Source organism: Dermacentor andersoni, chromosome 1 (assembly GCF_023375885.2).
Source record: "Dermacentor andersoni chromosome 1, qqDerAnde1_hic_scaffold, whole genome shotgun sequence".
NCBI lineage: Eukaryota > Metazoa > Arthropoda > Arachnida > Ixodida > Ixodidae > Dermacentor > Dermacentor andersoni.
The window spans coordinates 208,348,056-208,375,840 of record NC_092814.1 but is presented as its reverse complement, the minus strand read 5'-3'; the positions used below and the strand labels follow the sequence as shown (position 1 = coordinate 208,375,840).

Sequence of the window (27,785 nt, the reverse complement as noted above, 5' to 3'; positions counted from 1 at the left end):
GCTGACCAGCTCAATGAGAGCGTAGCACTAGAGTGTCAAAGTTCTGGCTTGCAGGAAGAGCAAGCTGACGCACTCACAAGCGAGACAGGGTCGTTATTATCACCGGCCTCAAAGAACTTTGATCAGCTCTTACGTGTGGATAAAGAGTCACTGGCAGCTGAGCAAAAGAATGATGAGAGCTTAGCTAAATTACATGACACAGCCAAAGAAGGCATTGCTAGGCGCAACATGACGATACATGAGAGAGGTTTGTTGTATCGGCACTACAGAGATCGAAAGGGTAGGATTTTAGATCAGTTAGTCGTACCTACTAAGTATAGGGAGGACCTTTTGAGTCTGTCATGGAAATGGGTGGTCCGGCCACCTAGGCATAAACAAATCAAAGGAAAGATTGCTTATGGAATACTACTGGCCTGGCTGTTTCAAAGACGTAGAGAACTTTGTAAGATCATGCGACGCCTGCCAGCGTTCTGGTAAACCAGGAGAGACATGGAAAGCTCCACTGAAGGTAGTGCCCTTAATAACAGAGCCTTTCAGACGTCTTGTAATAGACACGGTAGGGCCTCTTCCAAAAACAAAATCGGGCTACAGGTACTTGTTTACCATGCTGTGTCCGGCTACCAAGTTTCCAGAAGCAATCCCTTTGAAAGAACTCAGTTCCACCGAAGTAGTAGACGCGCTTTTGACAGTGTTTGCATGAGTTGAGTTTCCAGCCGAAATTCAGGCAGATCAAGGGTCAGTATTCACGAGCGCACTGACTTCCACATTCTTGCAAAAGTGCGGGGTAAAGTTAATACACAGTTCTGTCTATCACCCTCAGTCAAACAGTGTAGAGAGGTGGCATTCGGTGCTTAAGCGTGTTTTGCGTGCGCTCTGTTACGAGCATAAGGAGGACTGGGAGAACAGTCTGCCGGCAACTTTGTTTGCTTTGCGAACGGTTCCACATGAAGCGACAGGGTTCTCACCAGCAGAACTAGTGTATGGGAGGACACTCCGTTCTCCACTGAGAATGTTAAGAGAGATGTGGGAGGAAAGAGGGGAGAGTCCAACAGTGGTTGAATACGTGCTAAATTTACTGGAACGGCTAAGCGCAACCCAAGGACTAGTCGGAAAGAACATGGCAATAGCTCAAAAGAAAGCCAAATTATATTACGACAAGAATGCGAGGCTTCGTACGTTTAACGCCGGAGACCAGGTAATGATCCTCAAACCTTCAAGAAAGAACAAGCTTGAAGTTCACTGGGACGGGCCCGTTAAAGTGTTGCACAAACTTTCAGATACTAACTATGCTTTGAGAATGCCCGGTCGCAGGAAGGAAGTGAGGATATATCACTGTAATTTGATGAAGCCATATGTAGAGCGGAGCGGAGTCGTTAACTACACCATCAAAGAGCCGGATGGCATTAGTACCAAGTTTAAGGAGTATAGGGCGACCTCCAACTCTGAAATCGGCCTAGAAGAAGTAGTAGAACACTCGGTAAGCTCGCACGCTCTAAGACCCGAGCAGCTAGAGGAGCTAAAAGAGGTGTTGGGGGAATATCTCGACAGATTCAGCGATCGGCCGGGTAGAACCGAACTGATAACGCATGAAATTGAGCTGACATCAACCGAACCAGTAAGATCAAAGCCTTACAGGGTGTCTCCAAGACAGAGAGAGATTATGGAGGCAGAGATACAGCGCATGCTAGAGTTGGGAGTTATTGAGCCCGCTGAGAGTGACTACACGTCACCGCTAATACTGGTAGAAACCCCTAACAAGGACCCTCGTCCGTGTGTTGACTACAGGAAGTTAAATGTCATCACTAGGGATCAGCTCTACCCGATACCCAACATTGAGGAACGAATTGAAAGAGTTAGCGCTGCTAAATACATTTCAACTATAGATCTCGTGCAGGGGTACTGGCAAGTTCCCCTTTCAGAAAGTGCCAGCCGCTATGCCGCATTCATCTCGCCTGTAGGCACTTTTCGCCCTCTCGCACTCAGCTTCGGGCTGAAGAACGCGCCGTTTAGCTTCTCTAAGTTAATGGATATTGTCCTAAAAGACTTGCAGGAGTTCGCCTTGCCCTATCTTGATGATGTAGCAATTTTTTCGGACAGCTGGGAACAACGCGTATCGCACCTCAAACAGGTGTTCTCACGGTTGAGGGAAGCCGGCTTAATGATGAAAGCGGAAAAGTGTAGGTTTGGTTGTTCACAGGTTACTTATCTGGGCCATGTTGTCTGTCAGGGCATGAGACGGCCGGCTGAGCTGAAAATAGCTACGATTGGAGGATTTTCTCAGCCGCGCATGAAAACGGACCTTCGTTCATTTTTGGGACTTGTGGGGTACTATCAACGGTACATTACAAATTACTCGCAAATGGCAAGTCCATTAACAGATGCCCTCCGAAAGGGAGCACCGAGTAACGTACACTGGGATAAGGACAAAGAGAACGCTTTCCAAAGTTTGAAAACGCTATTGGTTTCTCGCCCTGTGCTTCGCGCGCCAGACTACACAAAGGAATTCATAGTTCAATGCGACGCAAGTGACAGAGGTATGGGCGTGGTACTTAGTCAGGTCGGCGACGATAACGAAGAGCATCCTATCCTCTATGCCAGCCGTAAACTAAATGTAAGAGAGGAAGCCTACAGCGCTTCAGAGAAAGAATGTGCTTGTTTGGTTTGGGCCGCACAGAAGTTGTCGTGTTACTTGTACGGAGCGAAGTTCATCTTCGAGACCGACCACTGTCCTCTGACATGGCTCAATCAAATGTCACACAAAAATGGCCGCTTGCTCCGATGGAGCCTCACTCTCCAAGAGTACAACTTCTCCGTTAGATATAAGAAGGGAAAGTTGCATAGCAATGCAGATGGATTAAGCAGGCTAATTTGAATTCTGCGTTTGAGGGTCCCGCCTAAATTTTAGGGTTACTAGTGGTAATTTTTTTTAAGTGAAGAACCCCTCTCATTTAGCAGGATTCCCTCCATGATTGCTGAATTTGTCAGCAGGAATTTGCTTCAGAAATTGGCATAGCGAAAGGCAGCATTTCTTTTGTTTCTGCACTTATGTTGTCTTTCTTTTTTTTGAAGCCTAGCGGGTCTAAAGTGAGAGCCAATGCACGTCATCTCGGCGCAGAGCCGTGCTGTGGGGTTCATTTTGCAGTTGCCTGTCCTCGTTGGATGTTTTGGGGCGGTGACATCAATACACAAGTGGTCGCTGCGAGCCAAGACATCAATCCCCCCCTGACCACCTGCCGTTCTCTTCCTGCCTAGCGGTTGTCAGCGCTAGACAGTCGAGATTTTTCGGGCCATGGAGGCGCTGTTAAGAATGGCGAGCTGCAATGTAGGATTGCCACCCAATTACGACTGGGGGACAAGACGCGCATCCCCCACTCTCCGTCGCTTCAGCTAGGATGCGTTCGATGAAGCGGGCTTTGTGCTGACACCGCCGCAAATCCTCCAGCCCCATCGCCGTTGTGACGGAACGAGTTCGGTGGGCGAACTATTGTGCCCGAGCTCTCCAGCGCGGACCTGATCTGCTACGCGTGAGCGAGCTGCCGCGGGAAAGCCGTCTTTTGGTGCTTCTCACGTGACGAAGATGAGCAGGACAACGAGTTACCCAGAATGGCTCCGAGCTTCCCGGAACGGCGCCAGACCTCGGAATGTGTGTGCGTAAACTCTTCTTCGGGGCGGCGGCGAATTTACAATGAGTAAACGAACGCTCGCGTCACCTTGTTTCGCGGGAGGCGGATAGTTTTGCGATAACGAAACGAACATTTTTGCCGCCTTGTATCGCCGGCGGACCGAGTGTTTAAAAACGGCTGTTGTGCGGATGCTCGACACTTTCTCTTGAGCAGTCGTGTTAGACTGATATAAATACTGTAAATAAACCCATTTTCCTCGTTCTCGATGAGAAGCAGTTCTTCCCTTCATCAACGTCCTCAGTGTGGATAAGTTGGACGACGGCATGGGCCAGCTACCTTCGAATTCATGCCGGACTCCAATCTTGACAACGGACCACGAGCAATGGGATTGAGCCCCCAATCCTGACAGTAGGTACCACTGTTTGAAGAAACTCTTTGACGCCGACTTAGAGTACTAGGTATGTGCCATTCAGTCTGATATGGTTTCCATAAACCTCTTTGATGCCAACATGGGTCACTGGGCATGGGCCAGTAGGTATGTGCCAGTCTTGAATAAACGCCTTCAATGCCAACTTGGGTAACTGGGTATGTGCCACTGGGAATATGCTGCTCTGCAATGACGAAAACAATCCCTTAAATTTGTTAGAGGCTGAGTGGAATCAAACCCACATCGCAAGGGCTTACTAGATGCCGGACCACGGACCACCATGGACCGGGCCGCGGACCAATTATGTGGGTTCGACCATGCTTGGCCCTGCCCGTGACAGCGTCCACATGGCGGGCCCGAAGAGCAGACAGCGTGGCCCGGGAGGGGTACTCTCGACCCCACAGCTCCGTGAACTCGTTGCAGCACACTGCTTCCGAGATTAACGTGACGGATGCTGCGATGGGGGGGGGGGACATCTCCTTGCAAATGTTAATCCACAGAAGTTCTTTTTTCGAACACCTCAAGAAGTCATCCCGGCTGCCTTCCCACAAAGTAGGAAATAGTTGGACCAAGGCCAAAAAGTAAAATGTGCGATCATCCGACTACGATGCCATGGTCGCAGCAACACGTGAAAGACCAACTTGTCACCCAGGCTGCAGCTATTGCGCATGGTGGCACTGCCGATTCGGCTGCCAAAAATGACCAGCGTTGTACTGTTGCCAGACCTGGTGACTGCAAATGCTTTAAAAAGTTCGTAGGCTGCCGCCAGAAAGATGTGCTCGTGTTTCTCACCTGCGCCGGCCTGTGGACCTGGCACGGGCCTGACAGACTGGAAGTAAATGTGACATGTTGCCCGATCTGCAGGCCAAAACAGGTGCGTGGTCTGTCATCTGGATGCACCTTTAACGATGGCAACCTGACGCATTAGCAGGCTGTGCCACAAATGCACTGGATATGCGACGTTTTCCAATGAGTGCCCTTCATGCCAATGCTTTAGCAAGCTGTACCATGAATGCACTGGGTATGTGCCATTGAGTCTGTGGCAAGCGAGAGAACACTTCTTGGCATTCGCAGGCAACGGTGTGCCACGCTTTTTGTCCTGGAGGCCGTGCGTGGATTTTTCGGCAGTACCACTGAATGGCACAGCATGTCCAGAGAGAAGTGCGAGAGGAGCATGGTTATCACAGGCTTCGTTGCACTGGTGCTAGATTGCATTGAGTGTTCTTAGGGAAGAGCAAAAGAGGAATCCTGTAGTACCTACATCATACATAACTCGTTTTTACGGGGGCAGTACGTTGTTATATTGATTCAATGCTGAATGCATTAACGTGGACAGTCATCGTGCGATGGGTTCTGCCGCAGTTTATTTCTAATTCAAGATTGCTTTTTCTGATTGTCTAATCAGTAAAAAAATTTTGCAGCCCCTTTCATCTAAGAAACATCCATTGGCGATGGTAGTTATTTGCATAAATAGTTGAATTTCAATATAACAGTGTGAATTGCCAGTTTTCCAGACCTTATTATATCTATGTTTAACTGTACTTTTGTCCGCAGGCACGGTAGCAGTGAATGCTAGCTAGCTTGGAAGGCCTGAAGTAGATCATGACACATGTTATACTGCAAGGCAGCATATTGTTTTGATGACATGCTTTAGTTTTGCGGTGTAAGCAGATGCTGTTTTCTCATTCAGAGCAGCAAATTGTCAGTGTACAGTACATGCTCGTGAGAAATTTAGGAGCAACTGCAGACAGCGCTCGTTCCAGCTTTAGAGCATTTGACCTGTGCCCAGCGTCACTAGTTTACTTTCTGACACAGTGCCTCCAGCAAAATTTAGTTACAGCTGGTTCATTTCCTGTCATGCATTTATACTCATACGAATGACTTTGCTCAAAATAAACCATCACTAAATTTTGGAAACCTGTTTGAAGGAACTCAACTTCGGCTGATTGGTTGTTTCACTGGGGTTTGAAATATCCTATAGGTGGCGGCTGTCTGCTGTGGTCTCGAGCCTGGGCCCTACTTTGAACACTGCGTACTGCGAACACAAGGTGCCAGTCATTAAACGCAGACGATCTTATCGCACAGATCAGCGAACGAAATAGAAAGGGGCATCCAGACTCTCAAACGAAACTCTCACTTGCGTTTTATCTCGAGAGACACTGACTAGGAAACTTTAGTTTTGAGCTGCATTCTATCAGTGCACACTATGCATATTTAGCTTCCGAAAGGATGACAGATGTTACTGCCTATATGTTACGGCACAACGAAGAGGGGTGCCAGTCTGGAGAAGACCATTCGACGTGTGTAGGTGGAATCGGTCTTCACAGCCATCTTATTTATGCATCGTTGTCTCTCTTGTAAATATTGTAAATACATCATTCTATGTGACTTCTGCAACATAACAAATTGGCGAGAGAACCCATGAGAAACAACTGAGCTCCGCAGTGGTTGTCACCTCGGACTGGACAACATGACAGACGAAGCAGGACTTGACATGGCGCAGCCCTCATCAACACCTACAACCCTGACAGTTGTTCTGGCTCAGCCGCTGGATCCAGGAAAGTTCTGCGACACTGACCACCTCGACGTAGAAGACTGGATCGCCACGTATGAGAAAGTGCCCACAACAAATCAGATCCGACGATTATGTTCGGTAACTTGGTCTTCTACCTAAAAAGCACGGCGAAGGTGTGGTATGACAACCACGAGGAAGAGCATAATAACTGGGACACGTGCAAACAGAAGCTGAACGACTGGTTTGGCTGTCCCGCCGGGCAGAAGAGCACTGCTAAGGAAGAACTAGCGACTCGCACCCAGACGTCTACAGAATCGTCTTACATCCAGGAGGTGCTGGCTCTGTGCCGTAAGGCTGACAGTGATATGGCTGAGTCAAAGTTGGGCATGTACTGAAGGAGATCGCTGACAATGCTTACAACCTGCTCATGTGTAAAAATTGTGACACAGTACAGGACATCGTAAGAGTGTCAACGCTTTGAGTAGGCAAAGAGTCGCTGCAGCATTGCAATGCCATTCGCATGTCTGCCGAACACAGCTGCGACATCCTCTTGTGACGACAGGCTAAGAGTGCAGCGACCACCGTCAGATGACCTGATGCGGATAGTGCCGCGAGAACTTGAAGCCATGGCTTCTGCAGCCCTTTTTCCCACTACAGCCAGCCGAACAACTTGCCTACAGCATCATTTGTGCAGGCAATAGTCTGCGAAGAACTAGCTAATCTATGAGTTCATTCTGTATGTGCGTTGCCGCTTCACAGCTGTGTTATGCTCCAGGTCCATCAGCTGGTCCGCGGTATCCTGCATGGTACTGAAATCCAGCCGAGTGGTGAACTGCAGACGATTGGCCAATCTGTTCTGCCTGCTGGCGTATCGGTCATGTTGCTCGCCATTGTAACAACCGTACTAACTCCTCCCCTCTGCGACCACCATTCGCTAGTTATTGTCACCCCTAACAGAGCGAGCGTTGTTACCAGCCTCCATTGGCACCGCAACAGTCAAACAATGACGCTCGTTATCCGTGGAACAGTCCCTTGTCACGTCACAACGATGACCAGTCCTGTTTGCCACCAGCTCGTCGACCATTGTCCCTATTGCCGCAGGCTCGTGGAATGCCATGTGGTATACTCCAACACGAGTTGCAGTGTGGAGTTGCCTATGAAGGTAGAAAACAGGCATGTTACCTGTAACAGCGAAGCAACGGTGCGCACAAGTGCTTGCACTTTTCGGAGAGCCCCCCTGTACATGAATACTTGCCTTCTTCAACCTCCGGCTCGCTGGAAAGGCTCTGTCTTTAAAAAAAAAAAAAATCTGATCTGGCTCGTCAAACAAGGCACACTTTTGCAACTATTTCAACTATCCAACTATTTCGGCGGTTTTGTAGCTGAAGTACTTGATACTGACAAAAATATGGTGATGGGCAGCAAGGACCCTTTCAGGGAAAAAGCACTCATGGGTTAATTGAACAGGATGGCGACTTGACGTGTGCCATATTTCCACACGAGCAAAGCAGTAACACGATCAAGTGCGCACTAAGGGGGTGAAGTGGGAGGCAGGTAAGCACGTGTCTCCACCTCTAGCCCGGATCATGGGGCCTGGAAACAGCAGAAAACACAAGCAATATGGATACAAAAATAATACACTGGAATGTGAGAGGTCTTTTCCACAACCTCGATGACATTAAAGAACTCTTACAAAAATACAGTGCAAAGTGCTATGTATTCAGGAGACACACCTTAAATCTACACAAATTTTCTGAGGCAAAATGCCATTCTCCAGAGAGACCGAGAATTTCATCTCCGAACCTCCCTTGAGGAAGTTGCTATTCAAACTGTGATATTCAATTAACTAGTGACAATCACGTCTATATACATCCCCCGAGTTACCAGCTCTCTAGAGCAACATTTCCGAACTTCATTGATGAGCTCCCTCACCCTTACATAGTCGTTGTAGATCTAAACGTGCATAGTACACTGTGGGGCGAGAGGACAGCTAATAGAAATCTTCTTACTCTCCTCAAGTGCATGCTTGCTTAACAAGAAGGAACCAACATTTTACAGTCCTGTACACGAAACATTTTCCTCTATTGACTTAAGCATAGCATCCAGTACAATTTTGCCGTATCTGGAGTGGGAAGTGATTAACAACCCTTGTGGAAGTGACCATTTTCCTGTTCTTTTAAACCTTAGAAAATGGGCAGAATACTCTATACAGGTTCCTCAATGGAAAGTCTATTCAGCCGACTGGACGCGGTTTCGTGAACTGACACATCTGCCCTGGGATGATGTCCATGCACCTAGTATAGATGATGCAGTAGCATACTTATAAGCATTTGTAATTGATGCTGCATCACTATGCATTCTCCAAACAAATGGGTTGCCTTCTAAACAACGTATTCCATGGTGGAATGAAGAGTGTGAGGAATCGCGGAAGAAGCAAAACAGGGCTTGGAATCTCCTACGTAACTCCCCTACCACAGAGAACCTAATTAACTTCAAGGCAGTTAAGTCACAAGGCAGAAGAACATGCCACCGCACTAAACGAAAAAGTTGGGAAAAATATGTGAGTAGCATCACTCATAGACAAACGAAAAACCTGGAACAGGGTGGACAAAATAAAAGGCTGCGAAACTTATCCTTTACCTTCAGTAAATACACAAGTAGACACTCTTTAGGACCAGGCAGATCGTCTAGGAGAACATTTAGAGCACATTTCCAGTACATCCCATTACACAGATGCCTTTCTGAAATACCAGCGACAAGCAGAGTGACTGCCTCTGGGTCGGAAAGGTACATACAGTGAAGTAAAAAACTGCCCGTTTACTATAGCGGGATTCCAGGCCTCACTGAACTGCTGTAACAAGTCTGCTCCAGAAAGTAACAGAATACTATATGAAATGATCAAACACTTACACCCTGAAACTTGCAGAACAATACTGTCACTCTTTAACTCCATGTTATCTGCCAGTTACATTCTGTCCGCCTGGAAATCGGCAATCGTAACTCCTATTCTCAAAGAGGGCAAGGACCCTTCCTCACCTGGTAGTTATAAGCCTATCGCTCTGACAAGTTTCTATAGAAGCTATTTGAGAAAATGATTAACTGGCGCCTCATCCACTTTCTTGAAAGCAACAAAATACTCCGTCCCTTACAGTGCAGTTTTAGGGAAGGTAGATCCACAATAGATCACCTTGTCCGCATTGAGACACACATCCGTGATGCGTTTGTGCACAAACAGTTTTTCTTGTCCGTATTTTTAGATATGGGAGAAGGCATAAAACACAACTAGGTGCTTTGGAATCCTCCGTGATCTGTCTGAAATGGGAGTCCGAAGCAACTTACTGAGTATTATTCAGAGCTACCTTTCCCATCGCATGTTCTGTGTTTGTAACGCTCTGCCTTGTTCTTTTACACAAGAGGCTGGTGTTTCGCAAGGTGGTGTGCTGAGCTGGACTCTTCTTATTGTCAAAATGAACTCTCTCCACACTGTCATGCCATGTACTATGTTTTATTCTGTATATGTGGATGACATCCAGATAGGTTACAAATAATCTAATCGAAGTATTTGCGAGAGACAAGTACAGCTTGGCTTAAATAAGTGGGCAGACGAGAATGGTTTTAAACTAAACCCTCAGAAAAGTGCATGTGTCCTGTTCTCTAACAAGAGAGGTATACAGCCAGACCTCGTACAGTCGAACCCGTTTATATCAAATTAATCTGTACATCTAACAATTTCTGAACACGGTATAGCTACGATGAGTATAATATAACAGAAAAAATTACCTTTACATCAAACAAAAATAGCAGCGACTCCCGATATGTCGAACATCAAGCGGCGCAGAAGTGCCCCCAGAAGTTGGCTTTACCTCGCGGCGGCGGGGAAACCCAGCTGCGCGGCTCCATCCAACCGCTCTCCCTACCGTGACCGCACTGTGTCGGGCGAGTGTCGACACCCCCCTGCAAAAAATTATTCTGGCCCGCCCGCATCGCTTGCTCAGACAGCCAATCAGAGGCTCTTGTGCTCTTGTCGTGCAAGATGGCAGAAGTGCGAGTTGTTTCAATGCTTTTCTGGTTCATTGTGTTTGCACCTTGTGGGCCTTCTCCTGCAGTGTTGCCGTGATGAAGTGGCAGAATTTGCCTTTCATCGTGAAGCTCGAAATGATAAATCGGGTCGAACGCGGTGAGAAGTCAGATGTCCCCGCAGCGTGCAAGGTTCCGAGGAGCATTCCCAGCACGATCTTGAAGAATAACTGGGAGATTAGTGCTAAAGTGGACAAACTCGCAACCTGGTGCTCGTAACACCCGATGCATACGCACGGCCGTGTACAGGGTCCTGAATATTTGCCTGCGGGTGTTCAAAAAAAAAAAAAAAATTTGCGCTCACCGCTGCACTGTTCTTGCTCAAGTTTTGCAGAACGATCACATTTCAGTGTCGATTTCGTTAAGTATAACACTTAGCACAGTTAATTGCCTGGTTTCTAAAAAAAGTGCAAATTTGCCTGCGCTTATGGGTATGCGAGCTGCTGCTGCGACGGCGCAGGCATAAACTTGTGTTGCCACCTGTCGTCATCTGCAAAAAGCGTTTCAGGGAGGGCAGTCGCCTTGTTCTAGGAGCAGGCAACACATGACAGCCCTCCCTGAAGTGCTTTCTGCAGATGATGACAGGTGGCGACACAAGTCTCTGCCAGGGCCAGGTTTTCAGATGCCATTTTTCCCATAGACGAAAACGGTTTCTCATTTTTTTCTTGGAAACGAGGCAATTAACTGTGCCAAGTGTTATACTAAACGAAGTTGACACCAAAATTCAACAGTTCTGCAAAATTTGAGGAAGAACAGTGCAGTGGTGTGCGCAAAATCTTTTTTTGAACATGCGCAGCCAAGTATCCAGGACCCTGTACAAATGGTTCATCTGAAATTGCTTCAGTTGTACTGGCTTCCGTGGGCCTGGGGATGACTGTAAATTCTGATGAGTGCAACGAAGCCGTTTGTCGGTGTTGCGAAAGTTTGGAGCGAGCTGTCAGAATTTCTGGAAGCCATTGATGAAGCAACGGTCGATGAGTTTGTGAGTACAGTTAATGGTGTCGCGATCACAGGAGAGCCCAAAAATGAAGACTACATTGCCGACATCGTACCGAGCACAAGTGAAAGTGGGTACAATGAGGAAAGCAACGACGGTCCTTTGCCCACTTCCTGCGAGGTGATCGGTGCGCTCGCACTAGTCTGGTGCTTCTGCGCGAATGTGGAAGGTTGCGGCCTCAGCTGCTCACTCTTGAGACAATGCGGAGAAAATATGCGTGCGTCGCAGGCAGTGAAATTGCCCAAGCAAAAGAAAATGCTGGACTATTTCATGCGAACTAAGCTAGTTTCATCAATAAAGTGGTTTTATAAATGGTATGTGCTTTTATGACGTCTAATTCTTCAGCAGGCTTATATCGAATTGTGCTCTATATCGAACTGATAGGTGTTTTTTGCAAGTCCGATATAGCCGGTGTCGACTGTAATAGATCTCAATGGAGAATGACTATCTGTAAGCCGTGAACATACATTTTTAGGTTTAGACTCCAAGTCCACTTTTGTTCCGTACCTGAAGTACCTTAAAGCAAAATGGCTCAAATCTATTAACCTACTGAAGTTGCTTCCCCAGGATGTGCATGACAGTAACAGCAGGTGCCTTATAAAGTTGTGCAAAAGTCTAATATTAACATGCCTCGACTGCAGAGCAATAGTCTATAATTATGCTGGACCAAGTGCTCTGAAAATGCTAGATTCTATCCACCACTTGGCATCCGCCTTGCTACAGGCACCTTCAGGACTTGTCCTGCGCAAAGCCTGTACATTGAAACTAACGAATGGTCTATATACTACCAAAGGACATATTTAAGCTTTTTGTATGCCTTGAAGGTAAAATCTGCTGTGGATCATCCACGTCATTAAATTATTCACGACTTGTCCATGGCAAGGCTGCTCCGTAACCCCCCAGCCATTTGGCCTCCTCTGTCTATCCGGTTGGAAGCACTCTCAGAAAAAACAGGGGTCCCTCTTTTAGAGAATGTCCTAATGGCTCCTACTCGATTTCCACCGCCTTGGGAGTGGCAGACTATTCAGTGTGGCATCTTTCATAGAAATATCGAGACGAGCACCTGTGGCATATATATATTCCAATTTTCTTGAACTTCAGGAGAAGTATTCCTGTGCTGAATTTTACACAGATGCTTCGAAGTCTCCTGCTGGTGTTGCTTATGCAGCTCTCGGACCCTCATTTTCGACCTCTGGGGCACTAAATCCCCACACCAGTAACGTTACAGTGGAAGCATTAGTTATACTCTCAAGGCTAACAAATGTCGCTGAGGCTATTGTCTTTACAGACTCATTAAGTGTCGTGAGAACCTTAATTAGTTTACGAAAACACAAGAACTCCATTTTGGATGAACTGTACAGCTTATTGTGCTCCGCATATATGTGCAACCAAGTGATTGTGTTATGCTGGGCACCTGGCCCTTAAAGGTATACGTAAAAGGCAACGTAGCTGCTGATGAAAATGCTACGTCAGTGAGTTTTAGCGACACAGGTGGAAATATCCCCATCCCTTCCACAGACCTAAAGTCTTCTCTACACTGTAAACTGAGGAACCATTGGCAAACAGAGTGGGATACCTAAGCATCGAATAAGCTTCACATGATAAAACCAAAACTAGAACTGGATAACTGGAAGAACGGCACGATCTAAGTACTTCTTTGCCGATTAAGAAGAGGACACACTTGCGGTACTCATTCTTACCTCTTGACTGGGGGGGGGGGGATCCTCCGACTTGTAATAAGTGTTGCAATATTCTCACAGTCCTCCATATTCTTATTCAATGTCCTGCAATAGAAGCAGAGAGGAAAAGGTATTTCCCTTCTGGATATTGCGAAAATATACCTCTTCACCTTGCACTTTTTCTTAGCAATGAACTGCTTTTTAACCTGAAATTAGTTTCTAGCTGAAAGACACTCTGAAAATCATTTGGCCAGGTAATTTTTAGCACACGAATAACAGCGCTTGTACTCAAGGGCTCTCTTGAAGCTCTAGTGTCACTGTTATGTTTTGTTGCATCATGTTTATAATGAAACCCAATTGCCATAACCCACATCACTAACTAATCAGTGTCATTATTTTAGTACCTATGTTTTACGTCACTTAAAGCTCATTCTTTTTAGGCCATTTTACTGCCATGTCACATCTACCATGAGGAATTTAAATTCATCGGTATACCATGTGCCATGGCGCTCTTTGGCCATAACTGGCCCTCGCGCCATAAAACGCCACACATCATGATCACCTCTAGCCCGGCCATGGCTGCACATGGTTGTCAGCGTTACTGAGCACATACATGACCTGCACGCCCTATCTTGGAGGTGCGAAGGTTGGCATGCCGAGATAGCAGTGGCTTCGTGTGCACTCTCTTCCTGTGCGTTTAGTGCAGCAGGACCCATGATCTCGAGTGTTATAGGTGCATTCAAGCGAGAGGCAGATGAAGCGTTTGCCCCGCAGGGGCGTCTGCGTCAGCAGGCGTTTGGTGTGCGGCGACACCACGTACCCGAGCACACGAGGGTTGGACCCTCCCGCGTGTAGCCGTGCGCGGCTTAGCCGTGTCCGGGGAAAGGGGGATCCTGGAGGTTGAGCCGATGCCGGGTGTTCGGACCGTTAAGGCCCCCCGGCGGAGGCAACACACCTCTTTGGCCTCGGCTTCACGTAGACGGCACCCCCGGACTGACCCACCCGGGGGAAATCGGTAGTCGCCTTTTCCTGTCCTCCTCTCCAATCTTCGTCTTTGTCTCTCGCCTTTTTCATCTTTCCTGTCTTCTCTTCACTTCTTATTACTTCCGTATTTCCTTGGCGGCAAGGGTTAACCTTGTGCATTATGCCCAACCTCGGGTATAGGTATTTGGTTATAGTGGGGATGTACCGCTGGCGTGCGCAGAACTGAATACTTCCCGTCCTGTGTCGTCCCCTGGTTGGGCTCCATGGTGGGTGGCGGCCATCCCTGCCGAATATTAATATGACTTATGGAATCAAATTTCCCTCCACTCCCTGATCGCTCCTTCAAGAGGGGGCGCACCGAAGGTTCCTTCAACTTCTTCATGAGTCACAAAGAAACATTCCCAAAATACCATATCATTCACAGTCAACATGAAAGCAAGACAGTTCGAACAATATCTCCTTTTGTTGTGGCAAAATCATTGGCAAACTCCATCGGCCCAGGTTACAAAGTAACTAAAATGGGAAGCGGCGATCTTCTTCTTGAACTTCGTGACAAGACACAGTACAGTAAATTGTCAAAACTAATTGCTTTTGGGGACATTCCAGTTTCAGTAGGCCCACACAGATCTTTGAACACTGTCCGCGGTGTCGTCTCTGAAGATGACCTGCTTGATCTTAGTGAAAGTGAGCTACTTGAGGGATGGCAAGATCAAAATGTAGTAAAGGTCCAGAGAATAACGATTAGGCGCGACGGCAAGGAAATCCCCACAAAACACATAATCTTAACTTTTGGAACTAGCACTTTACCAGACTCAATAGAAACAGGATACTGCAAACTCCGTGTAAGACCATACATACCTAACCCACGCCGATGCTTCAAGTGTCAGCGGTTCGGGCACGGTTCACAAAGCTGCCGAGGGCGCACTACTTGTGCAAAGTGTGCATCAAACGAGCACTCATCCGACACTTGCACTTCCACCACCCATTGTGCTAACTGTGACGGGGATCACCCAGCGTACTCTCGTTCTTGCCCATCCTGGAAAAAAGAAAAACAAATCATCGAAATCAAAATCAAACTGAACCTTTCCTTCCAAGAGGCGCGCAAGCGCTTCTCGATGAACCAGTCTAGTCCGTTTTACACCGATGTGGCGCGCCGGGGGGCAGCGCTACATCCTTCGGCGGCCGCCCAAGTCACACGGAGTGTGACAGCGGTCACGCCATCAGCCCCCCCGGCTGGAACAGCCAGCGCTGTACCGGCCCCCACAAAGGAGGACCAGCAGACCCTCGGGCCTGTTGGACCCAAGGCCACTGCGCGTGCAGATAGGCCTACCACCCCCGCGAACGTGCCCGCTGCGCAGGCGCTATCCACCGCCTCAGACGAGGTGATGGATACAAATACCAATCCGGCGTCTCAGACGCCGAAGGAACGGCGCAGCTCCCTCGAGCGCGCCCGGAAGTTAGAGAGATCGCGTTTCACGGGGCCTGGAAAGGTCTCGTGAGATAATCTAATCCATATTTCTTAGACACACAGCACAAAACACATTCATTATGGATACACAGTTAATACAATGGAACGTCAGGGGTTTACTCCACAACCTAGACGACATTAAGGAACTTTTACATAGGTACACCCCAAAGGTGCTGTGTGTCCAAGAAACACATCTTAAACCCTCACAAACTTTCTCCGACAGTATGCCATTTTCCGGAAAGACCGCAACGAGGCCCTTGCCTCGTCGGGCGGTGTGGCAATAATAGTAGATAAGTGTGTTGCTTGCCTGCAGTTACCCCTTAAAACGCCCCTAGAGGCAGTGGCAGTCAGAGCAGTGCTTTTTAGTAAGCTGCTGACAATTACATCTTTATACATTCCTCCCAACTGTCAACTCTCCAAAACTGAATTTGATAGCTTTATTGCGCAACTCCCGGAACCCTACATTGTCGTTGGAGACTTAAATGCCCATCATACCTTGTGGGGCGACTCTAGGTGTGATGCCAGAGGGCGTCTGATCGAAAATTTCCTATTCAGTACGGGTGCATGCTTGCTAAATAAGAAGGAGCCAACTTTTTACAGCGTTGCACACAAGACATTTTCATCTATAGATCTATCCATTGTTTCAAGTACAGTCGTGCCGTACTTGGAGTGGAATGTACATAAGGACCCATACGGGAGTGATCATTTCCCGATTGTTTTAAAATTAAGGAAACGGGACGAATGTTCTCCACATGTACCCCAGTGGAAAGCTGACTCAGCCAACTGGCAGCGATACGGAGAACTAACATATATGACCTGGGATGATATTCGTGCACTCAGTATTGACGATGCAGTCTCATATTTAACCGCATTTATTCTCGACGTAGCGTCAATATGTATCCCACAAACAAATGCATCGCCTAATAAACGACGTGTTCCCTGGTGGAACGATGAATGTAAGCAAGCACGAAAGAAACAGAATAAGGCTTGGAATCAGCTCCGTGACTCTCCGACAATCGAGAACCTTATCAGCTTTAAGAAAATAAAATCAGAAGGAAGAAGAACGCGCCGCCGTGCCAAAAGGGATAGCTGGCAAAAATATATTTCCGGCATTAATTCGTATACAGACGAAAGAAAAGCCTGGAACAGGGTAAACAAACTAAAAGGCCGTGAAACTCATCCACTACCATTAGTAAACACACAAGCAGACACTCTTGAGGAACAAGCTGATTGCCTTGGAGCATATTTCGAGCACATTTCCAGTACATCTCATTATACAGATACATTCCTAAAATACCAGCGACTAGCAGAACAGCTGCATTTGAGTCTGAAGGGCACATCCAATGAAGCATACAATCGTCCATTTGGAATGGCTGAGTTCCAGGCTTCACTGAACTGTTGCAACAAGTCCGCTTCAGGAAGTGACAGAATATTGTATGAGATGATCAGACACTTACACCCTGAAACCCAAAAAACACTACTGTCACTCTTCAATTCCATGTTCTCTACCGGCTACATTCCTTCTGCCTGGAAAGAAGGAATTGTAATCCCTATTTTAAAAGAGGGCAAGGACCCTTCCTCACCCAACAGTTATAGGCCTATAGCTCTGACAAGTTGTCTATGTAAATTATTTGAGAAAATGATTAACCGCCGCCTCATCCATTTTCTTGAAAGCAACAAGATACTCGATCCCTTTCAATGCGGTTTTAGGGAGGGTAGATCCACAACAGATCACCTTGTCCGCATAGAGACAAATATCCGAGATGCCTTTGTCCACAAACAATTTTTTCTATCAGTATTTTTAGATATGGAAAAGGCATACGACACAACCTGGCGCTATGGAATCCTCCCTGACCTGTCTGAAATGGGAGTTCGAGGCAACTTGCTGAACGTGATTCAGAGTTACCTCTCCAATCGCACGTTCCGTGTTAGAGTTGGTAACGCTCTGTCTCGTCCATTTACGCAAGAGGCTGGTGTTCCTCAGGGTGGTGTGCTGAGCTGCACTCTTTTCATTGTCAAAATGAACTCGATCCAGACTGCCATACCACGTAGCATGTTTTATTCTGTATATGTGGATGACATCCAGATAGGTTTCAAATCATGTAACCTAAGTACCTGCGAGCGGCAAGTACAGCTTTGCATAAATAAATTATGTATGTGGGCGGACAAAAACGGTTTCAAGCTAAACCCACAAAAAAGTACATGCGTCCTGTTTTCTAACAAGAGAGGTATACTTGCGGACCCCGCAATAGATCTAAATGGAGAGCGGCTATCTGTGAGCCATGAACACAAATTTCTAGGAATCATTTTAGACAGTAAGCTTAATTTTGTACCCCACCTGAAGTATCTGAAATCAAAGTGCCTCAAGACTATGAATCTTCTGAAACTCTTATCACGTACATCTTGGGGAAGCGACAGACGGTGCCTTCTAAAACTTTACAAAAGTCTAATATTAACACGGCTTGACTACGGATCAATAGTCTATAATTCTGCTGCACCAAGCGCTTTGGAAATGCTAGATCCCATCCACCACCTAGGTATCCGCCTTGCTACAGGCGCCTTTAGGACTAGCCCTGTGCAAAGCCTCTACGTCGAGTCAAACGAATGGTCATTACACTACCAAAGGACATATTTAACTTTCTCCTACGCCTTGAAAGCTAGATCAGATGTTAAACATCCTTGTCATTCCACTATATGCGACTTGTCCACTGCTAGGCTGTTTCGTAACCGCCCGGCCACTAGGCCTCCTCTGTCCCTCCGGTTGGAAGCACTCTCAGAAAATACAGGGATCCCTCTTTTACACAATGTCCTAATGGCTCCTACACGGCTTCCACCGCCTTGGGAGTGGCAGACTATAAGATGTGACATCTCTTTCTTAGAAATATCCAAACAAGCACCTGAGGCTCACATACAATCTCATTTTCTTGAACTTAAAGAGAAGTATTCCTGTGACGAATATTACACAGATGCTTCGAAGTCTCCAGCTGGTGTTGCTTACGCAGCTCTCGGACCCTCATTTTCAACATCAGGGCCACTAAACCCACACACCAGTATCTTTACGGCAGAAGCATACGGTATACTTTCGGCTGTTAAACACATAAGGCGCAGAAATGTCGCTAAGGCTGTTGTCTTTACAGACTCATTAAGTGTCGTGAGAGCCCTGATTAGCTGACGAAAGCATAAGAATCCCGTTTTGAATGAGCTGTATAGCTTGTTGTGCTCCGCATATATCTGCAACCAAGCGATTATCCTATGCTGGGTACCTGGCCATAAAGGTATAAAAGGTAACGTAGCTGCTGATGAAAACGCTACGTCAGTGAGTTTTAGCGACACAGATAGAAATATCCCTATTCCTGCCGCAGACCTAAAGCCCTTTTTGCGCCGTAAATTGAGGAAACATTGGCAAGCAGAGTGGGATAGACAAACGTTGAATAAGTTACACATTATAAAACCAACATTGCGGAATTGGATAAGTGACAAAACAGCACGGTATAAGGAAGTACTTCTTTGCCGTTTAAGAATAGGACACACTTACAGTACTCACTCCTACCTATTGGCTGGCGGCGATCCTCCTACTTGTAGTAGGTGCGGCGATAGCCTGACTGTCCTCCATGTTCTTATCCAGTGCCCTGCAATAGAAACAGAGAGGAAAAAGTATTTCCCTTCTGCATATCGGGAAAATATACCACTTCACCCTGCATTTTTTCTTAGTGATGAACCGCTTTTTAAACTGCAAATAGTTTTAGATTTCTTAGCTGAAACCGACATTCTGAAAATAATTTGGCCAGGAAATTTTAACACGTGATTACCAGCCCTTGCATTCGAGGGCCCTCTTGATGATTGAGTGTAACTGTTGTCTGGTCTTATGTTTTTATCAAAACACAACTGCCATCGTCCATGTCCATAATTAATCAGTGTCATTATTTTACTAGCTATATATTTACGTCATTTAGAGCGAAAGTTTTAGGCCCTTATACAGCCATGTCACACCTACCATAATAAATTCACTGTCCACGCCATTCAGAATAAATTCTTAAATTACCATTTGTCATGGCGCTCTTTGGCCATAACTGGCCCTTGCGCCATTAAAAACCACATATCATCATCAGATGAAGCGTTTGCACGTCTTCTGCCTGACTTTTCATGATAGTGTCTTCCTACTGTGGACGATGCTATCAGCCATCAGGGTGGAAAGGATGTGAATACTTCGCTTCGTATTGCCAATGTGAAGATATCGTTGATATGACATGAAACCTAATCTTTAGTGGGTGACTGTCAAACTCAACAAAATAAGATGCTTTTTCTCATGGAAATTTGCTTTCTCCAAGGGCTCGATAATTCAGAAAATTTGAGGGCTCTTTTTGTTTAAGAAAAATTCATTTGAAACTGTATCAATCTTGCGTACTTTGTTACCTACTTTGTTGCAGCCGCATTTCGATGGGGGCGAAATGTGAAAACACCCGTGTGCTTAGAGATAGGTGCACGTTAAAGAACCCCAGGTGGTCAAAATTCCCGGAGTCCTTCACTACGGTGTGCCTCATAATCAGAAAGTGGTTTTGGCACGTAAAACTCCATAATTTAATTTTTACCTACTTTGTTATATAGAGGTTTAACTGTATTAGCGTGTGTATATGAGCTGGCTAAAATACTTTATTGTGATGCTGTGGAATCTCGATTAAAATTGAAGTAATTAGCTATGTTATTCAATTGCACTGAAACTTTAAATAGCTCTGCCTTCTGTAACCTTGTGAATAATATGCCACATGTCACATTGAATTATTGTAAAGCTTTGTTAGCTTGCAAACATTTTTTTCAGTGCTTCATTGTGATGTGAATACGCTTGCTCACTCTTGTGGCACTCTATAGGCTGTCCTTGGTCCAGCTGGCCGTGTGGGACAATGTGTATGTCTTGGATATGCTGAAGTTGTCTGAGACGTTGACAGAGGCACAGTGGGCCCAGCTGTACACAGGCGTGTTGTCATCGAATGAAATACTGAAGCTAGGTAGGCTTTTAAAAACATCTCATCAGATGTGAACATGTATAGTGCCTTTGCTTTCTAATGGTTTCTAAAGCTTCTCAACCTTTGTCTTTAGGTTTTGGCATTGCTGAAGATCTGAAGTTGCTGTCTGAGACCATCAAGTGCCCAGAATCAAAGGTTCACAATGTTGTGGACTTGTGCAGCTTTGTGGAAAAGGTGAGAGTGCCCAACTTTCAGATAATGCAATGGGCAATATTTTTTGTACAACCAGTGGCTTCATAGAGGGAAGGGGGGAGGGTGTTGTTCTGGGTGCTGAGGAGGGAGGAGGGTGCAGCTGGGCAGTGAAATGGGATGGTAAGGGAGGGAGGGGAGGAGGGTAGAAAGTGCAAAGAGCCGCTCATCAAAGAAGCAAAAAGGTGCCGGGCAGTGCCTTTGGCTGAGTGGAACAGTGGCACAGTGGCACTATGCGCTGACTAGAGAAAAAAAAAAATTTGCAGGAGGGTGCCCTTAGCAAAATTTCATCACTTAGGGGGCTTTAGAACGTGGAGTTAGAATGAAATTTGTATTATAGACATTGCCTCTGAGAAGTACTATATCGTGTTGCATATACACCGGCATAGCACATGTAACTGCTGTGAAAATACTTCCCATCGTGGCCAACTGTGCTAGTGGATTGTGCCGATAGTAACTCCACGTCACTATTCGCCAGCGATAGTGGATAGTAACTCTATGCTGAAGCAAGCCATGAGGATAAAATTGTGCTTCATTGCTTGAAATCGGAGGGTGGGGTGTCAAGGCGGGCCACCACCCCAGGTGCCGCTGACACTAGTGACGCCACTGTGTACCATCCATCACTGTGCTGGACAGTAAACACAATGCAATATGCTTCATAAAACTGTCCTCATTTATGCTTGTTGGTTTGAAAAAAAAATTACTTCTCGTTTTTTTTTTTTCTTTCTTAGAACACACTGAAATATATCATACTTCTGTTCATTTGACCTAATGCAGGGATGGAAGTGCTATGCCATCTTGTGCCAAATCATTGAGCTGCACCAACCAGTGCCAAAACACTCATTTCGAATGAAGTTGCCAAATTTAGCAGGATGTGCTTGCGTAGTGGAAACCACACAGGCCACAGGCATGAGCTGGGTAGTGCTTAGCCTTGCAATCCAAGCCTAAGCAATCAGTTTCAGTGGTGGCGTGTTTGGAGTGTGGGCATGTTTGGTGGCATAATTGTAACTAGGCCACAGGAAAACTGAAAACCCGTTTTATGCTATAAAATGCATTATGAATGTATTATGAAAGTGTTATGCATTTGTGTATATACAGACCAGCTAAAGATTATTTGAATTGGCACTTATACCATGGGGCTGTCAGGAAGGAAAGCCACGCTGAATGAATAAGGTCTGCTCAGTATGTTAGCTTATCAGTTTCGTTATACATCTTTGTACTTGATATTGTGCCATATTGGTGCATCTGCATTGACTAATGGGCGAATGCCGTCTGTGTGATGCTCTAAATCAATTTTGCACGTGCACCACGTCTGCTTACTGGGATGATAGTGTGGCACACCGACAAATGACCTGCTTGCTTTCATGAAACTTCTTAGTCACAAATATCCAATGCAACTGCAATCATCACCCAAATTTGCACTCGGGCTACACTATTTTCTGCCCAGCCACACCACACAAAGTCATGCTCTTGCCGCCGCAGAATGAAAGCCAAGGATATGTTTCATATTTAGTCAACCTTAGCGGCGTGTTAGGCTGCTGAGCACGAGGTCGCGGGATCGAATCCCGGTCATGGCGGCCGCATTTCGATGGGGGCGAAATGCGAAAACACCCGTGTACTTAGATTTAGGTGCACGTTAAAGAACCCCAGGTGGTCAAAATTTCCGGAGTCCTCCACTACGGCGTGCCTCATAATCAGAAAGTGGTTTTGGCACGTAAAACCTCATAATTATTATCAACCTTAGCGGCCAAATTGTGGTCGTAATGAAACATTCAGTGAAACAATGCTCACGATGCGACTTGCGCAGATTGAGTCCATAATGTTAATAAACCATTGTTCAGCGCACAAAGTATCAGTTGCCGTTTTCACTGGCTTTATGACACCTTTGGCGGAAACGCGAATAAGCCTGAATAATGGAGCTTACTTAAAATATTGGTCAACGACGTAGACTGGAAAGCATGTGAACATTTTTCATCCCTTTGTTGTTTTCAGAAACATCTTAGAGCTTTTTCTCGGCAAGTGATGTGAAATACTGACAAACGCACAAGAACCAGTATGTCACTTTACATTTATTCTGCGGTATTCTAAAATCATGGGGTTTTAGTGGCAAAACCACGATTTACTTATGAGGCAAGCTTTAGTGGGGGACGCCATAATAATTTTGACCACCTGGGGTCAAAATGTCTTCCGGCCCCGTCGAAATGTGACTGCCGTGGCCGGGATTTGATCCCGTGACCTCGTGCTTAGCAGCGAAACACCATAGGCACAAAGCATCCATGGCAGGCATTCTGCGGTATTCTACCATCTTGACTGAAGGTCGCCGAGAATAAAGATGACCAGAAAGCACTACGCGAACGGCGTTCCCTGTACCTTGATGGATGTTGTTCATGATGGCCACTGGGAATATTCCTTGTTCACTGTGCACAAGTACGTTTAATTCGCTGAATTTGTAAATTTACCTAATTGATAGATGTCAATGAAAAAGTTGCGTATGACGTTGACAAATGACCGATAACAGCATTTTAAACAACTTACGATTTGTGAAATTTAACGAGGAAGAAAGCCCATCAAATAAATAAAAATGAATGAAGGAAAAAAAGAAACACTGACCGTGACAACGCTTCTGCAAACCAGAGATTGCATCCGCGCTTTTTCTTTGCCACATCAGCAGTTTTTGGCGCGCATCTTCGGTTCCTATCACATGCGAAGTAGCACAATCTTGTAACGGTTCGCTGTCTGAACAGTTGTAAGACTGTGACCCAGGATCGCACTTTTATAATATATGCAATGCACTGATGACGTTTACGTCCGAGACCACTTATATTACTGGTGTAGGGACACGTCATGTGGATTAAAAAAAAAAAAAGTTTGCAGGCTTTTTCTTTTTTTTTTGGAAAAGGCCATGCAAGACATAGGTTGATGTATACAGTCTTTACTCGCGTAATGAATGCACTCGTGTAATAACGCATTCCCCTCTTTTCCAATCAAGAAGTGATTTTTCTTGTTCTCGCATAATGATCGCACCCTGAACTTGCTGCCATGAAGTAGGAGACGCACAGTACCATTCGGCATCTGATATGGTGTCCGGCTGGTGCAATTGTGTCCGATGCTATGTCAGACACCGAATTGTATCATGTCTGCTACTTTTATTGCGATATATATAATTAACAATTATATGGACGCTCCACGTGCATTTTTGCTGCCGCCGTCGTCGTCGCCGCCGCACACTGCATGGTGTAGGTGTGAGTGAAGGCGTGTGAGCGAAGCCGGTGGCAGCTTTATCGCAGCTCAATTGTACGCGCCATCTTTCGTTGCGCAAAAGCCCCCCCGCTGCCATTCCATTCAAATTCCATTCCAGGGAATTAAAACTTACTGCATTTCTGTTCCTTTCAATTCCTTGGAAGAAAAAAAAGCCCATTCACACTCCGGGAATGGCCAGGCATCTTGGTATCTCAAGGCATCTTGGTAGTTTTATCGAGTTACCGATGAATGCGTGATAAAACTGATGTCATCAGATGCGTTAATTGCAAAAATACGCAAAATATGTTACCGAGGTCGAGGGATAGTAGCTTGGTGACATATCTTTCTCAGTACAACCACCCTACTAATTCCCACAGGGGCAGTTCTCCCGCTACCTATAGTATTTGCACGGTCAGCATGTTTTAATGGCTTGTGATGTTTTAATATTGTATAAGCTTAAATGTATTAATGCTAAAATGACGACATAGTGTATTTTTGCTTAAGTGTCCTCTAGATTTTTAAATGCCGCAATAAAGTTCGTAAGCAGTGCAAGGTGTAAAAATAAGCTTTATTTTGGTGTTATTCATCGAAATTTTGCAACAAAATGTCACGAGCTAAATGGGCGCTTTGCCATTTAGTTTTGAAAACCTGAAGTGTAAATGATGGCTGCTTCAACGTTTAGTTCTAAAAACAAAAAAATGTGCAATGAAACAATTGCCTTCTACCTAACTATGTACTGCGCTTCACAAACATGAGCTGCTTGAAAAAGGTGCTTGACAGCCGATTTCGTTTCACTGTCATTTTCAGGGATGCCATAGAAAACAAGCATTCCATGTCAGCTGACGTCGCATTCACAGTGAAAACTGCCCTAGTGAGGTGGGAAAGCAAGGGAAAGCGGCTAGCATTCACTTTCCAATAAGTCAGGGGCTTAAACATGTCTGCGCAAGTTCCCTCTGTAAAGAGAAATTTCCCCTGCAATGGATTTTCATTTTGCCTGATGTTTTTAAACATCAGTCTGCTTCGCTCTGCTTCAGAGTCTGCATTTGTGACGGTGCTGGCCCTGTCCTGCCCTAACAAAAGAGGCCCCCTCCGCAGCGCAGCAGAACGCATCTGCTTGGCTGTTGCAGCTGAACACCAAAAAGACATGAACTGTAGGTCTAGGAGGGCACCCATAAAAAAAAAATCAGTCCACGTGCTTGTGAACTGCTTCTCCAGCCTATGCTGTAGGCCTTTAGCTGCCTCATAGCTTAAGATTTCTGCAAGGGAAACTTCGATATTTCGCAATGCGGGAAGCAAAAGGCCAGCTTTCTCGTGCCTTTTCTGCAGCAACTCCGTGGCTTCCTCTACAGGGGAGAGAAGCTCAGTCAAGTATGTCGCCAGCCTCAGTTCATATTTCGACAGATTAGCCTGCTGGATGACTCGAAAAAGTGGTAACGAGCATTCTCGCCATTCGCAGCTGTGAGTTCCACCTCGTCGCATTGTGAGATTCCAAATGCAGACCAGCCACCTCCAACGCATCTCCAGTGTCGGCGGTGCTCTTGCGTATAGTTGCAGTGATGGCATTTTTGTATGACTTCCTTGGCATTTGAGTCCTAAAATAAAGTGAAGACAACAATTGGTGAATACAGTCGAACCCGACTGTATCGAACCCGTTTACATCGAATTATTCTATATATCGAACAATTTCTGGTCACGGTATAGTTACAATGAGTATATATTACAAAAATTACACTTACATCGAACAAAAATAGCAGCGACTCCCGATATCTCGAACATCAAGCGGCGGCAAAGTGCCTCCAGAAGTTGGCTTTCCCTCGTGGTAACGGGGAAACCCGGCGGTGCGGCTCCATCCAACCGCTCTCCCTACCGTGACCGCGCTGTTCGGGCTGCTCGGGCCATAGAGTTTCCTACAAAAGTTGTAGGTACGAAACTCTATGGCTCAGGCGAGCTGTCGACACCTCCCTGCAAAAAATGATCCTGGCTCTCCCGCAGTGCTTGCTCAGACAGCCAATCAGAGGCTCTTGTGCTCTCGTCGTGCAAGATGGCGAAAGTGCGGGTTGTGTCGCTGCTTTTCTGGTTCATTGTGTCTGCACCTTGTGGGCCTTCTCCTGCAGTGTTGCCGTGATGAAGCGGCAGAATTTGCCTTTCGTCGTGAAGCTCGAAGTCATAAATCGGGTCGAACGCGATGAGAAGTCGGATGTCCCCGCAGCGTGCAAGATTCCGAGGAGCACTCTCGGCACGATTAGGGCTAAAGCGGCCAAACTTGCGATCCAGTGCCCGTGGCGCCCTACGCGTACGCACGGCCGTGTACAAGTGGTTCTTCATACGTGCCGGTTTCCGTGTGCTCGGTGATGACTGTAAATTCTGATGAATGCAACGAAGCCGTTGTCGGTGTTTGGAGCGAGCTGTCAGAATTTCCGGAAGCTGTTGACGAACCAACGGTGGACGAGTTTGTGAGTGCAGATGATGGTGTCACGGCCACGGGAGAGCCTGAAAACGAAGACTACATCGCCGACATCGTAGCGAGCACAAATGAAAGTGGGCACAATGAGGAAAGCAACGACGGTCCTTTGCCCACGTCCTCCAAAGTGATTGGTGTACTCGCACTAATCCGGTGCTTCTGCGCGAATCCAGAAGGTTGCGGCCTCAGCTGCTCACTCATTTTGACAATGTGGGGAAGTGCGTGTGTCGCAGGCAGCGAAATTGCCCAAGCAGAAGAAAATGCAGGACTAATTTATGCGAAACTAAGCCAGTTTCATCATTAAAGTGATTTTATAAATGGTATGTGCTTTTATGACATCCAATTATTTAGCAGGATTATATTGAATTATGCTATATATCGAAATGATAGGCGTTTTTTTGCGAGTTTGATATAACCGGGTTCGACTGTATTGCCACTGCAAGTGCAGGTAACGCAAACGGCAAACCTGCAATGCAATAGAGCTTCAGAAGAGAATGATGACATATGTAATCGTACGGTATTGCACTTGACGACACGCTGACACTCTTCAAGACTGCATTAGACAAAATAAAGTGGAGACAGACACAGCAATTTTCTCCAGCCCTATGATAAATTGAGTGCACATTAATGCATAGGCCGCACCTTCCTGTTAGGCCTCTATACAGCCATGCAGATATACACTGACATTGACCACAAACTCGGCTACATTAAACCATTGTCTGGTGCTCTTTGGCCTTCCCTGGCCCTTGCGCCATAAAACCCCATTAATCATCATGCACCTTCCTGTTCTTTAGTGCACATAGTGCCATGGCTACGGCTCTATGGCTGGTATTATCTTAGTGAAATGGGCTTCGTAATTCAAATAAACATACTAGCAGCAGACTTCCGCCTTGCAGACTGGTCTTATATGCCAGGAAACTATTTACGGGCAGAGCGATTTGTAGTAAAAAAATTATGGGGTTTAACGTGCCAAAACCACTTTCTGATTATGAGGCACGCCGTAGTGGAGGACTCCGGAAATTTTGACCACCTGGGGTTCTTTAACGTGCACCTAAATCTAAGTACACGGGTGTTCTCGCATTTCGCCCCCATCGAAATGCGGCC

The 27,785-nt window shown here is 46.2% G+C and overlaps 1 protein-coding gene across 3 annotated transcripts in view; it reads left to right on the top strand.

Annotated features, from left to right (window-relative positions):
- Nbr (exonuclease mut-7 homolog) overlaps positions 1-27,785 on the top strand; it is a 157,270-nt gene that overhangs the window by 55,195 nt on the left and 74,290 nt on the right. For all 3 annotated transcript variants that reach the window (XM_050194579.3, XM_050194580.3, XM_050194581.3), the window contains exons 12-13: positions 20,637-20,773; positions 20,865-20,965. In XM_050194579.3, coding sequence (XP_050050536.1) covers positions 20,637-20,773; positions 20,865-20,965 — 238 coding nt within the window. The remainder of the gene's footprint in view (positions 1-20,636; positions 20,774-20,864; positions 20,966-27,785) is intronic.